The sequence below is a fragment of the Microchirus variegatus genome, assembly GCF_963457635.1.
Source record: "Microchirus variegatus genome assembly, chromosome: 16".
In the NCBI taxonomy this organism is placed as follows: domain Eukaryota; kingdom Metazoa; phylum Chordata; class Actinopteri; order Pleuronectiformes; family Soleidae; genus Microchirus; species Microchirus variegatus.
The window spans coordinates 5,582,513-5,595,146 of NC_139817.1; the positions used below are offsets into that span (position 1 = coordinate 5,582,513).

At 42.5% G+C, this 12,634-nt stretch overlaps 4 protein-coding genes across 4 annotated transcripts in view; all 4 read right to left on the bottom strand.

Moving 5' to 3' along the window:
• Positions 1-466: 466 nt before the first annotated feature.
• LOC310938409 (trace amine-associated receptor 13c-like) lies at positions 467-1,647 on the bottom strand (the record flags this gene model as incomplete). Its single annotated transcript, XM_083902902.1, has 2 exons — positions 467-1,286; positions 1,478-1,647. The coding sequence occupies 2 exons, from the start codon at positions 1,645-1,647 to the stop codon at positions 467-469; spliced, it is 990 nt and encodes a 329-aa protein (XP_083759028.1).
• A 2,588-nt stretch (positions 1,648-4,235) lies between these two features.
• On the bottom strand, positions 4,236-5,416 carry LOC310938410 (trace amine-associated receptor 13c-like; the record flags this gene model as incomplete). Its single annotated transcript, XM_083902903.1, has 3 exons — positions 4,236-4,342; positions 4,446-5,089; positions 5,247-5,416. The coding sequence occupies 3 exons, from the start codon at positions 5,414-5,416 to the stop codon at positions 4,236-4,238; spliced, it is 921 nt and encodes a 306-aa protein (XP_083759029.1).
• A 374-nt stretch (positions 5,417-5,790) lies between these two features.
• On the bottom strand, positions 5,791-11,069 carry LOC310938411 (trace amine-associated receptor 13c-like; the record flags this gene model as incomplete). The annotated part of the gene is made up of 6 exons (XM_083902904.1): positions 5,791-5,891; positions 7,331-7,452; positions 7,786-7,908; positions 8,066-8,179; positions 10,038-10,721; positions 10,900-11,069. 6 exons carry the CDS (start codon positions 11,067-11,069, stop codon positions 5,791-5,793), a joined length of 1,314 nt encoding a protein of 437 aa, XP_083759030.1.
• Positions 11,070-12,256: 1,187 nt separating this feature from the next.
• LOC310938413 (trace amine-associated receptor 8a-like) overlaps positions 12,257-12,634 on the bottom strand; it is a gene marked incomplete at both ends in the record, with an annotated part of 1,173 nt that continues 795 nt past the window's right edge. Inside the window, one exon of the mRNA XM_083902906.1 lies at positions 12,257-12,634. This exon is cut by the window's right edge and continues 442 nt beyond it. Coding sequence (XP_083759032.1) covers positions 12,257-12,634 — 378 coding nt within the window.

Consider the following 12,634-nt stretch of genomic DNA (forward strand, 5'->3'; position numbering starts at 1 on the left):
GTCATACTGTATGGTCATTAAAATATTGCTTAAACAACATACAATGGTTAATAATGGCCTTTGCACAGTACTGTATATGAGCAAAATGGGTTCAATTCAAAAAGCACTGCACAGAAATGTGTTCAGATTTCTTTATATTTATGTCCATATACACATATAAATATTGTAATTATGTTAAAACCAAGGACAGTTAACAATATATAACAGTTGTATTTTTATTGTCTGTTACTCCTGTGCTTTCTGACTTCTTTGCTGGTGGCTGCTAATGTATGTCCATACACATGGCCGATAATGCGTTCATCATTTTAATATGTACTTTGTTGAATGACTACACTCCAGTGGTGTTGTTGAAGGAAGACATTTCTGAACTTTTTGTGGTCATTTTATGTCCAGTTAAGATAAAATACTTGGCACATCAAAAGACCACATTTGAATTTAATATTTTCTTCACAGTCTCTCTCTCCTTCTACATCACACTCACTTCACGGGAGCCAGGCTGCAGAATCTGAAGAGTAAAGATGTGTTTAATGGTTTTTCTGAACCACGGGTAGAAAAAGACATAAATGACAGGGTTAAAGGTCGAGTTTAAGTAGATGAACCAAAGCTCAATGCCTGAAGATGACGCCCCAACCAAATTAGTCTCAGCTGCAACAGCAAAACAATAATATGGACATGAGCAGAGAAGAAAAACTATCATTACAATACCAAGAGTCCTGGCTGCTTTAATCTCAGATTTGCATGCTTTTACAGTCTGGGAGCGCTCCATTGTGACGACAGTGACGTGAGAGCGCATGGCCCGAGCCTGAGACACAGCCACCACGAACACTCTCAAATACAGAACTGCTATGATTACAATGGGGCCTAAAAATGTGGCAATAAGATCAACAAGTCCTTCAGCAAAACCAACCACAACTACGCAATTTCCATAGCAGGTGTTATACATGTCAGGCTGTTTTAAGACATCCCTCAATATCCAACTGCCATGTACACCGGAAAATATCCAACACAGACAAACAGAGAGTTTAACTCTGCTCAGAGTGACTCTGGTGGTGTAAAACATGGGGTTACAAATTGCTATATAGCGGTCGACTGATATGAGCACCATGCATCCAACTGAAACGCTGACAACAAGGAAAGCGAAAAAGTAATGCACGACACACATGACGTCGCCCAAGAACCAGCAGCCTTCGCTGTGGAGGAGAAGAAGTGGCATCTGCAGGAGACCCACGAGGAAGTCAGCGACAGCCAGAGAGAGGAGGAGGAGGTTGGTGGTGGTGTGGAGCTGCCTGAAATCAGAGAGAATCAACACTGATGTTCTATGTAAAACCAACAATTTATAATAATGTGAGAAATACAGGAGCAGATTAGTGCATTTTCAGCTGCAGGAGCAAATCGTTAAGGACTTTTCAAACATGGTTGCATGAGAGACCAAAATGTTATCATATGCTGGAACCATGTGGAGAAATTGTGACTCTACTTGAAGTGTGAGATAGAGATGATGACCAGCAGGTTTAAGATCACGGTCAGTATCGTGATGCAGGACAGCACAGAGTAAGTGATCATGGTCTCCACGTAAGGACCCGTCATCCTCCTGCAGGAGGTGTTGATGTGGGGAAAGCAGAGTTCAGCTTCCTCCAGAGCCTCCATGTTCAGAGAGAGGAGATGCTGCAGAGAGCTCTGACAGCTTTCTGATCCAAAGTCTTCATCATACAGCTCATATATCTCTTTCCTTCCTCATCTTACATGTGCAAATTCCACCTCATCATAAGGCCAGAGTAAAAAAAACAGATGAGATGCAGTGGCGTGCAGAGACATTTGCAAGGGCAGGTGCAAAATTGAAAAGGGCACCTATTGCCCACCGTTGGGGCATTCGTACTAGTACACATAAGGTAGGCATGTCCAAAATGCAACGTGGGCCAAAGGCAGCCAGACACTGGGGACTGAATTGAATTTGAACATCAACATATTATTGCTATCACGCCAGAGTTGATGCTCGCTTGCTAAATCCAAAGAGACAGTTGCAGCAACATTATGGCCGAAAAGTTGCCAACATCAGGCGTTGGTTTGGGAAAGCTACTGTCAAGAAAAAGGCTGATGCAGAGCAATCCAAGACAAAAGTGAACATCGGAGCTGCATTTGAACAGTGGCATGTTTGTTGCGTGTTCCTGTGTTATGCAGGCGTAGTTTCAGAGGGAAGTCTGAAGAAAGGGAAATTCAAAATATAGACTGCTTGGACCATTTTTCCAGGATCTCCAACTCTACCTTCAAGCAAGTTCAAGTTGCATTTTGTCCAAGTTTATCACCTTTAAATTGCTGTATCTTTGAAGATATGCAAGATGTGTTGGTATGTTTTCAGGTTCTAGACCAGAAAATAGTGTCTAATGACACATTAAGCAGATATATTTCAGGATGCCATAAACATAAATGAGCATATAATTCATTTTAGGGCGTAAACCCTTGGATGAGTGGCTAAAATCGAATTGTCCATGTTTCTTTTCTGGCAGTAATGTTCTGTCAGTCCAATTCAAGGCAATTCGGGCATGCACAGGGTCAACAGCTAAATGTAAGGCTGCATTCAAAATGCAGGTCTTGATGCCCAATTCCAATATGTTCTTTTAGTCGCCAATCCATCGCAGGGCCAACATACAGAAACAAACAACTGAACAGCCATTTTTCTTGAGTACTTGGAGAGAACCCATGTCCATTGGTCAACCTGGGATTGAATGTTGATCAAGTGACGACTGCTATCACCAGCTCCAAACACTAGCAGTGCAACTACTAGCACTGCTAGCGTTGGTAGCTGATGCTATCAACGTTTTTTTGCTGGCCCGCTTATTCGCGGAGAGAACCGTGACATGTCGCATTATAGTCGAACGTGTTAGCCGTGTGGCTAACTTACGGCTGTTAGCTCACAGTCCACAGCTGATTGTGACAACGCTTGTTTGTGACAAGAGACAAAGGGCAGGCAAAAAAAGAAGAAGCATTTCTTGTGGACGAGAGAGGTCGTGTTGTTGTTCACCTGGTCCTAAATGTTCTATATTTAGTTCTCACTAACATTTATTTATGTTTAATTATTTATTTATTTCCTGTTCGTAAATCTTCTTAATAAAAACATGGAGAACATTTTAAAAGTACCTAAATAAGGTACTGTTTGGTGCCGGTACCAAACTGGTACCATATCGGTTCAATTATGAGCGGGCACCCATCCCTAGTTTTCCCAGAAGCAAACTTCCTTAAAACATTATTGCTTACTGCAGCTTTGCCTAAAATTCTCAAACAATGATCTTCATTTGTTCTTGCCTTTTTAAACAGACTTTTATTCGCAAAATGCCCTTATGTGTTAATGTCATTTTAATGTCTTGCTTTTATTCTATTGTACTTTGTATTATATTTAAAATATAAAAAACTTTGAGTTAATTAACTTGCCTTGTCTGAATTATCTCCACATCACCAAATCACTACTACATATAGTAAAGTGTAACTGCTGTGTATATAATTAATATATCAAGGTATCTATCATATCTAAGATATGATTCATTTCAGTTTGGGACTGATAACAGGTCTTATTCCTTATAGAGTTCATTTTTGAGTGGGGACAAACGACTAAAAAGTCAATGAAAGAGGTGATCAGAGGTGTACATAATGTATTACATGGTCCATTAACCTGACCTCCACGAAAACTTGTTTAAGTTACTGGGCCCCAGACAAAATGTCACACACAGAAAAAAAGAGCAGTCTCATATGTTTATATGGCATTTATGTCCATTTATAATGAGCAAAACTGATTTAAATAAAGTAAATCAATACCACAATATAACTGTATGTTAGGATAAGGGGCAGTGTTATTACATCTGTGCTTTGAGTCTTTTGAGTTAGTCGTTTTATTTAGGAAAAGTAATCTTGTATGAGAAGCAGTCAATGGAGAGTTTCCAGTGGTTTAGACATGGTGTTAAAAATTTCAATTTTAACCAAAAAGCAGTTCTATTAATCTCTGTTTTTTTCTCTCCACATTATGAAATTCACAAGATGTGGTTTCACTCCACAGATGCCCAGCGATTGCTCATTGTATGTATTGTTGGGCTTCGCTGGCGTCAATAATGTTGTCTGTGTATAGTGCCTTGAAATAATATATGTTGTCATTCGGCGCAATACAAATAAAATTGAACTGAAGATTGAAACACATTTTTATGGAAGTATTTCAGACATTTGAATTTAACATTTCAACAAATTCCGTGTCAATCACTCATCACAATCTGCATCGTCTCACTCTCTCTACAGTACACTGGCATCACGGGAGCCAGGCTGCAGTATCTGAAGTGAAACGATGTATTTAATGGTTTTTCTGAACCACAGGTAGCAAAAGACATAAATGATGGGGTTAAGGCTAGAGTTTATGTACATTAACCAAATCTCAATGCCTGATGTTGGCCCCCCGAGCAAGTTACTTTCAGCCGCAACAGCAAAACTGTAATATGGACACGAGCAGAGAAGAAACACAATAATTACAATACCAAGAGTCCTGGCTGCTTTAATCTCAGATTTCTTAGCTTTTACAGTCTGGGAACGCTCCAGTGTGACTGATGCCACGTGAGAGCGCATGGCCCGAGCCTGAGACACAGCCACCACGAACACTCTGGAATAAAGAATTGCAATAACTAAAATGGGGCCTAAAAAGGTGGCAATAAGATCAACAAGACCTTCAGTAAAAGTGAGAACAACCGTGCACTCTCCGTAGCAGGACCTAAATATGTCAGGCTGTTTCAACAAATCCCTCAACATCCAAATGCTGTGTACACCAGAAAATGCCCAACACAAACAAACACAGAGTTTAACTCTGCTCAGAGTGACTCTGGTGGTGTAAAACATGGGGTCGCATATTGCTATGTAGCGGTCGATCGCTATGAGCACCATGCATCCCACTGAAACGCTGACAAGCAGGAAACTCAAAAAGATATTTAGAGCACACATGTGGTCGCCAAGGAGCCAGCAGCCTTGATAGTGGAGATGAAGTGGCATCTCCACGAGACCCATGAAGAAGTCGGAGACGGCCAGAGAGAGGAGGAGGAGGTTGGTGGTGGTGTGGAGCTGCCTGAAATCACAGAATATCAGCACTGAAACCATTCATGTATGTAGAAATTGTGGTACAAGCATTTATAATAATAATATGTTGGACAACTAGAAGAGCATTAAAGTACATTTGTGAAAAGTGATGCTTATGTAGTCATGTGAAAAAGTTTTGACTCTGCCTGAAGTGGGAGATAGAGATGATGACCAGCAGGTTAAGAATCACAGTGAGCACAATGATGCAGGACAGCACACTGTACATGAGCGTGGTCTCCATGAGAGGACGCCACGTCCTCCTGCACGAGGTGTTGATGTGAGGAAAACAGAGTCCGGGTTCCTCCAGAGTCTCCATGTTCAGAGAGAGAGGGAGGGAGGCGACGCTTCTGATCCAAGGTCTTCATCATACAGCTGATTTATCAAGTCATGAGACCAGAGCAGAACAAATGTCCCCTGGTACTCCTCAATGTTCAACCTCAAAAAGTGCAAACATGACACGACACGAGAGTTGTTATGTGTGGCTTTGGTGCCAAAGACTAAAGGCCCTGGTGTACTTCCACGGGCGCCGCAGTGCTCGTCGCATTGTATACTTGCGTGTCAGGGTCCTGTAGTATCTGCCTTCACCATCGAGTGGCGGTACAAGTCTGGACACGGGTAATAGTACGCATTCCCACTAAAGAAGAAGAGCACGATGCTACAGCCCCCTCGGACACTTCTAGTTTGAGCGGCTCACAACTGAAAGGCCTGTCGGGCAGGGGAGTCGGGGTGCCGGCCCGGTTCAATGGTCGCCAGGTTGAGACTCGGATGACTGTCCTTGGCGACGACTACTTCTGTTGTTGAAATGGTTATTCTGCTTTGTAAAAGCGGGACTTAATACTCCACCTACCGGTGCATCGGTAGTTCAGTTTGTGCATGCGCTGTCCATCCGCACGGTTCCAAAATCTGGGCTGCACGAGCCTGCACGTTGATGATGCAATTTGTGCCATGTGCAAGGTGCACATCGGGTCCAAGTTCTGTGCGCAGAAGTATACCAGGGCTTTAAGACTTGGGCTGATGCTCCGTTTCTCCTGAATCCTGACACTTTCACCGGTTACACAGTAACGCTGGTTTCGCATCATGGCCGTTCTGTGGAGTTTGCATGTTCTTCCTGTGTGTGTGTGTGTGTGTGTGTGTGTGTGGGTTTTCTCTGGGTTCTTTTTGGTGCACCCGTTTCCTCCCACAGTCCAAAAACACGCAGAGGTTCATTGGACTCTCTTAATTGCCAATAGGCGTGAATGTGAGAGTGAATGGTGTTGTGGAAATTCTCTGTCGTAAGTTTTTATTTCTTGCAAGAAAGGTCAGGCTGCGCATGAGCGGTGGTTGCGCAAAATAAGACAACTGACACTGACTGCAGCCAAACATTTATTCACAAGGACCACACAACAGAAGGCTTGGTCAAAAAGGGTCTTTTTTTTTTCTCAGGAAATATGGTTTGTAAATAAAAACACAGACCTGTGTCACTTGAGCTTGTCAATGATGCCAGAGATTGAAGAAGTAATCAATTAAGAATACGACAAATTGTATTAGTTAGCTTTGTACATGTCTTGCACCTCACAAAGACATCAATACAAGATCACACACCAAAAAATAGAACAGTCTCATATTTTTAACACCCATCCCTCCGGAGCAAAAATGCCATTTATGCCCATTTATATCAGCAAAACTGATTAAAAATCAAAAAACGATGCAAAGTGAAGTAAATCTATACCATGCTATAATTGTATGTCAGGATCAGGGACAGTTAATATATAATTATTGTATTATTACATCTGTGCTTTGAGTCTTTTGATGGTAACTCTAATGTATTCTTGTGTGAGAAGCAGACAATGGTTTAGACATGGTGATAAAAAGAAAAAGTCTTATAATTCTCTTTTTCTTTCCACATTATGAAATTCACAGGATTGAAACACATTTTCATTGAAGATTTGAATGTAATATTTAAAAAAATTCAGTGTCAATCACTAATCACAACCTGCATCGTCTCACTCTCTCTACAGTACACGTGCATCACGGGAGCCAGGCTGCAGTATCTGAAGTGAAACGATGTATTTAATGGTTTTTCTGAACCACAGGTAGCAAAAGACATAAATGATGGGGTTAAGGCTAGAGTTTATGTACATTAACCAAATCTCAATGCCTGAGGTTGACGCCCCGACCAAGTTACTTTCAGCCGCAACAGCAAAACTGTAATACGGACACGAGCAGAGAAGAAACACAATAATTACAATACCGAGAGTCCTGGCTGCTTTAATCTCAGATTTCTTAGCTTTTACAGTCTGGGAACGCTTCAGTGTGATGATTGCCACGTGAGCGTGCATGGCCCGAGCCTGAGACACAGCCACCACGAACACTCTGGAATAAAGAATTGCAATAACTAAAACGGGGCCTAAAAAGGTGGCGATAAGATCAACAAGACCTTCAGCAAAAGTGAGAACAACCGTGCACTCTCCGTAGCAGGACCTAAATATGTCAGGCTGTTTCAACAAATCCCTCAACATCCAAATGCTGTGTACACCAGAAAATGCCCAACACAAACAAACACAGAGTTTAACTCTGCTCAGAGTGACTCTGGTGGTGTAAAACATGGGGTCGCATATTGCTATGTAGCGGTCGATCGCTATGAGCACCATGCATCCCACTGAAACGCTGACAAGCAGGAAACTCAAAAAGATATTTAGAGCACACATGTGGTCGCCAAGGAGCCAGCAGCCTTGATAGTGGAGATGAAGTGGCATCTCCACGAGACCCATGAAGAAGTCGGAGACGGCCAGAGAGAGGAGGAGGAGGTTGGTGGTGGTGTGGAGCTGCCTGAAATCACAGAATATCAGCACTGAAACCATTCATGTATGTAGAAATTGTGGTACAAGCATTTATAATAATAATATGTTGGACAACTAGAAGAGCATTAAAGTACATTTGTGAAAAGTGATGCTTATGTAGTCATGTGAAAAAGTTTTGACTCTGCCTGAAGTGGGAGATAGAGATGATGACCAGCAGGTTAAGAATCACAGTGAGCACAATGATGCAGGACAGCACACTGTACATGAGCGTGGTCTCCATGAGAGGACGCCACGTCCTCCTGCACGAGGTGTTGATGTGAGGAAAACAGAGTCCGGGTTCCTCCAGAGTCTCCATGTTCAGAGAGAGAGGGAGGGAGGCGACGCTTCTGATCCAAGGTCTTCATCATACAGCTGATTTATCAAGTCATGAGACCAGAGCAGAACAAATGTCCCCTGGTACTCCTCAATGTTCAACCTCAAAAAGTGCAAACATGACACGACACGAGAGTTGTTATGTGTGGCTTTGGTGCCAAAGACTAAAGGCCCTGGTGTACTTCCACGGGCGCCGCAGTGCTCGTCGCATTGTATACTTGCGTGTCAGGGTCCTGTAGTATCTGCCTTCACCATCGAGTGGCGGTACAAGTCTGGACACGGGTAATAGTACGCATTCCCACTAAAGAAGAAGAGCACGATGCTACAGCCCCCTCGGACACTTCTAGTTTGAGCGGCTCACAACTGAAAGGCCTGTCGGGCAGGGGAGTCGGGGTGCCGGCCCGGTTCAATGGTCGCCAGGTTGAGACTCGGATGACTGTCCTTGGCGACGACTACTTCTGTTGTTGAAATGGTTATTCTGCTTTGTAAAAGCGGGACTTAATACTCCACCTACCGGTGCATCGGTAGTTCAGTTTGTGCATGCGCTGTCCATCCGCACGGTTCCAAAATCTGGGCTGCACGAGCCTGCACGTTGATGATGCAATTTGTGCCATGTGCAAGGTGCACATCGGGTCCAAGTTCTGTGCGCAGAAGTATACCAGGGCTTTAAGACTTGGGCTGATGCTCCGTTTCTCCTGAATCCTGACACTTTCACCGGTTACACAGTAACGCTGGTTTCGCATCATGGCCGTTCTGTGGAGTTTGCATGTTCTTCCTGTGTGTGTGTGTGTGTGTGTGTGGGTTTTCTCTGGGTTCTTTTTGGTGCACCCGTTTCCTCCCACAGTCCAAAAACACGCAGAGGTTCATTGGACTCTCTTAATTGCCAATAGGCGTGAATGTGAGAGTGAATGGTGTTGTGGAAATTCTCTGTCGTAAGTTTTTATTTCTTGCAAGACAGGTCAGGCTGCGCATGAGCGGTGGTTGCGCAAAATAAGACAACTGACACTGACTGCAGCCAAACATTTATTCACAAGGACCACACAACAGAAGGCTTGGTCAAAAAGGGTCTTTTTTTTTCTCAGGAAATATGGTTTGTAAATAAAAACACAGACCTGTGTCACTTGAGCTTGTCAATGATGCCAGAGATTGAAGAAGTAATAAATTAAGAATACGACAAATTGTATTAGTTAGCTTTGTACATGTTTTGCACCTCACAAAGACATCAATACAAGATCACACACCAAAAAATAGAACAGTCTCATATTTTTAACACCCATCCCTCCGGAGCAAAAATGCCATTTATGCCCATTTATATCAGCAAAACTGATTAAAAATCAAAAAAGGATGCTAAGTGAAGTAAATCTATACCATGCTATAATTGTATGTCAGGATCAGGGACAGTTAATATATAATTATTGTATTATTACATCTGTGCTTTGAGTCTTTTGATGGTAACTCTAATGTATTCTTGTGTGAGAAGCAGACAATGGTTTAGACATGGTGATAAAAAGAAAAAGTCTTATAATTCTCTTTTTCTTTCCACATTACAAAATTCACAAGATTGAAACACATTTTCATTGAAGATTTGAAATGTAATATTTAAAAAAATTCCGTGTCAATCACTAATCACAACCTGCATCGTCCCACTCTCTCTACAGTACACGTGCATCACGGGAGCCAGGCTTCAGTATCTGAAGTGAAACGATGTATTTAATGGTTTTTCTGAACCACAGGTAGCAAAAGACATAAATGATGGGGTTAAGGCTAGAGTTTATGTACATTAACCAAATCTCAATGCCTGAGGTTGACGCCCCGACCAAGTTACTTTCAGCCGCAACAGCAAAACTGTAATACGGACACGAGCAGAGAAGAAACACAATAATTACAATACCGAGAGTCCTGGCTGCTTTAATCTCAGATTTCTTAGCTTTTACAGTCTGGGAACGCTTCAGTGTGATGATTGCCACGTGAGAGCGCATGGCCCGAGCCTGAGACACAGCCACCACGAACACTCTGGAATAGAGAATTGCAATAACTAAAACGGGGCCTAAAAAGGTGGCGATAAGATCAACAAGACCTTCAGCAAAGGTGACAACAACCGTGCACTCTCCGTAGCAGGACCTAAATATGTCAGGCCGTATTAACAAATCCATTAATATCCAAAGGCCGTGTACACCAGAAAATACCCAACACAGACAAACACAGAGTTTAACTCTGCTCAGAGTGACTCTGGTGGTGTAAAACATGGGGTCGCATATTGCTATGTAGCGGTCGATCGCTACGAGCACCATGCTTCCCACGGAGACGCTGACAACGAGGAAGCTCAAAAAGATATGCAAAGCACACATTCGGTCGCCAAGGAGCCAGCAGCCTTGGTTGTGGAGATGACCGGGCATCTCCAGGAGACCCACGAGGAAGTCGGAGACGGCCAGAGAGAGGAGGAGGAGGTTGGTGGTGGTGTGGAGCTGCCTGAAATCAGAGAAGATCAACACTGAAACCATTCATGTATGTAGAAATTGTGTTACAAGCAGTTATAACGCTAATATGACAGAGGACTAGGAGAGCATCAAGGTACATTTAAAGTCACATATGCCATATAAAAATTTGATGTTGCTTATGTAGCCATGTGAAAAAGGTTTGACTCTGCCTGAAGTGGGCGATAGAGATGATGACCAGCAGGTTAAGAATCACAGTGAGCGCAATGATGCAGGACAGCACACTGTACATGAGCGTGGTCTCCATGAGATGATGACTCGTCCTCCTGCACGAGGTGTTGATGTGAGGGAAACAGAGTCCGGGTTCCTCCAGAGTCTCCATGTTCAGAGAGCGAGGGAGGGAGGCGACGCTTCTGATCCAAGGTCTTCATCATACAGCTGATTTATCTTGTTGATTTTTTTCTTGCAAGTCATGAGACCAGAGCAGAACAAAAGTCCCCTGGTGCTCCTGAATGTTCCACCTCAATTCCTAAATGATAAAAAAAAAAAATTTCTCCAGGTTCTCCGGCTTCCTCCTACAGTCAAAAAGCACGCAGAAGTTAATTGGACACTCTATGTGAAAGTGAATGGTTATTTTTTCTCTATTTGTGGCCCTGTGATGGACTGGTGACCTGTCCAGGGTTTTCACCCAGTTGGGATTGGCCCCAGCAGCCCCTCGACTCTCATGTGTAGGATAAGGCGGTAACCCACAAATTACATTATACATTATGTATACATACATATATGTATATATGTGAAGATGGGACATTCTGCTCCTGTAAAGACACTGAATGATGTTTTTGAAGTATTTTAATTTCGAAAAAAATATCTTCACAGTATCCTTTTTTATGTTTGTTTTAGTGAATTAATGAATTAAACCATCGCTGCTTAAAGTGTTTATCGTCTGTCCAACAAACACAAAAACAAAACACTGCAATTATAAAACACAAAATGGGTATTTCAAGTTGTGGTTGTGTGAGATATTGATACATCAATACTGAATTTGAGACTTATGCTCACAAATGACCCATGACCTGTGATATTCTGGTTCTGTGGAGACATACATGTAGACCGTATGTAGACTTACATGGAACAGCTTTGATGATCGACTGCACTGTTTCATATATAAAATCCACAGCTTTTTCATTTTATGTGCATTTATTCGCAAAACTGATTCAAAAAGCAGTGAAGAAATACATGTTTTGGTGCCACAGACATGTTGTTTTTACTGCTCTTGCATGTCACTACTGCACTGTATTCATGATCTTGTCTCGTCTATGCAGTAATATACATTTATTTAGTTAGAAAGCATGTATGATGATGTGTTGATGGTGACTCTAATGACAGTATTCTATAGTATTATTGCATTTATTTTATACTATATATACTATATACGTCAGATTGTATGTATTTTAGTCATGTTAGAAAAAGTTTATACAACGTTTCTGTCCAAATAACAGAAATACTTGACACAACCGACTGAAGACATTTGAATTTAATATGTTCAACATCAACTCTCTCTCTCTCCTTCTACATCACACTCACTTCACGGGAGCCACGCTGCAGAATCTGCAGTGTAAATACTTGTTTAATGGTTTTTCGGAACCACGGGTAGAAAAAGACATAAATGATCGGGTTGAGACCGGAGTTTAAATACAAGAACCAAATCTCGATGCCGGACGTCGACGCCCCGACCAGGTTACTTTCAGCGGCGACAGCGAAACAATAATACGGACACGAGCAGAGAAGAAACACGATCACCACAATACCGAGAGTCCTGGCTGCTTTTATCTCAGATTTTGCAGCTTTTACCGTCTGGGAACGCTCCAGTGTGACGACTGTGACGTGAGAGCGCATGGCCCGAGCCTGAGACACAGCCACCACGAACACTCTCAAATACAGAACTAT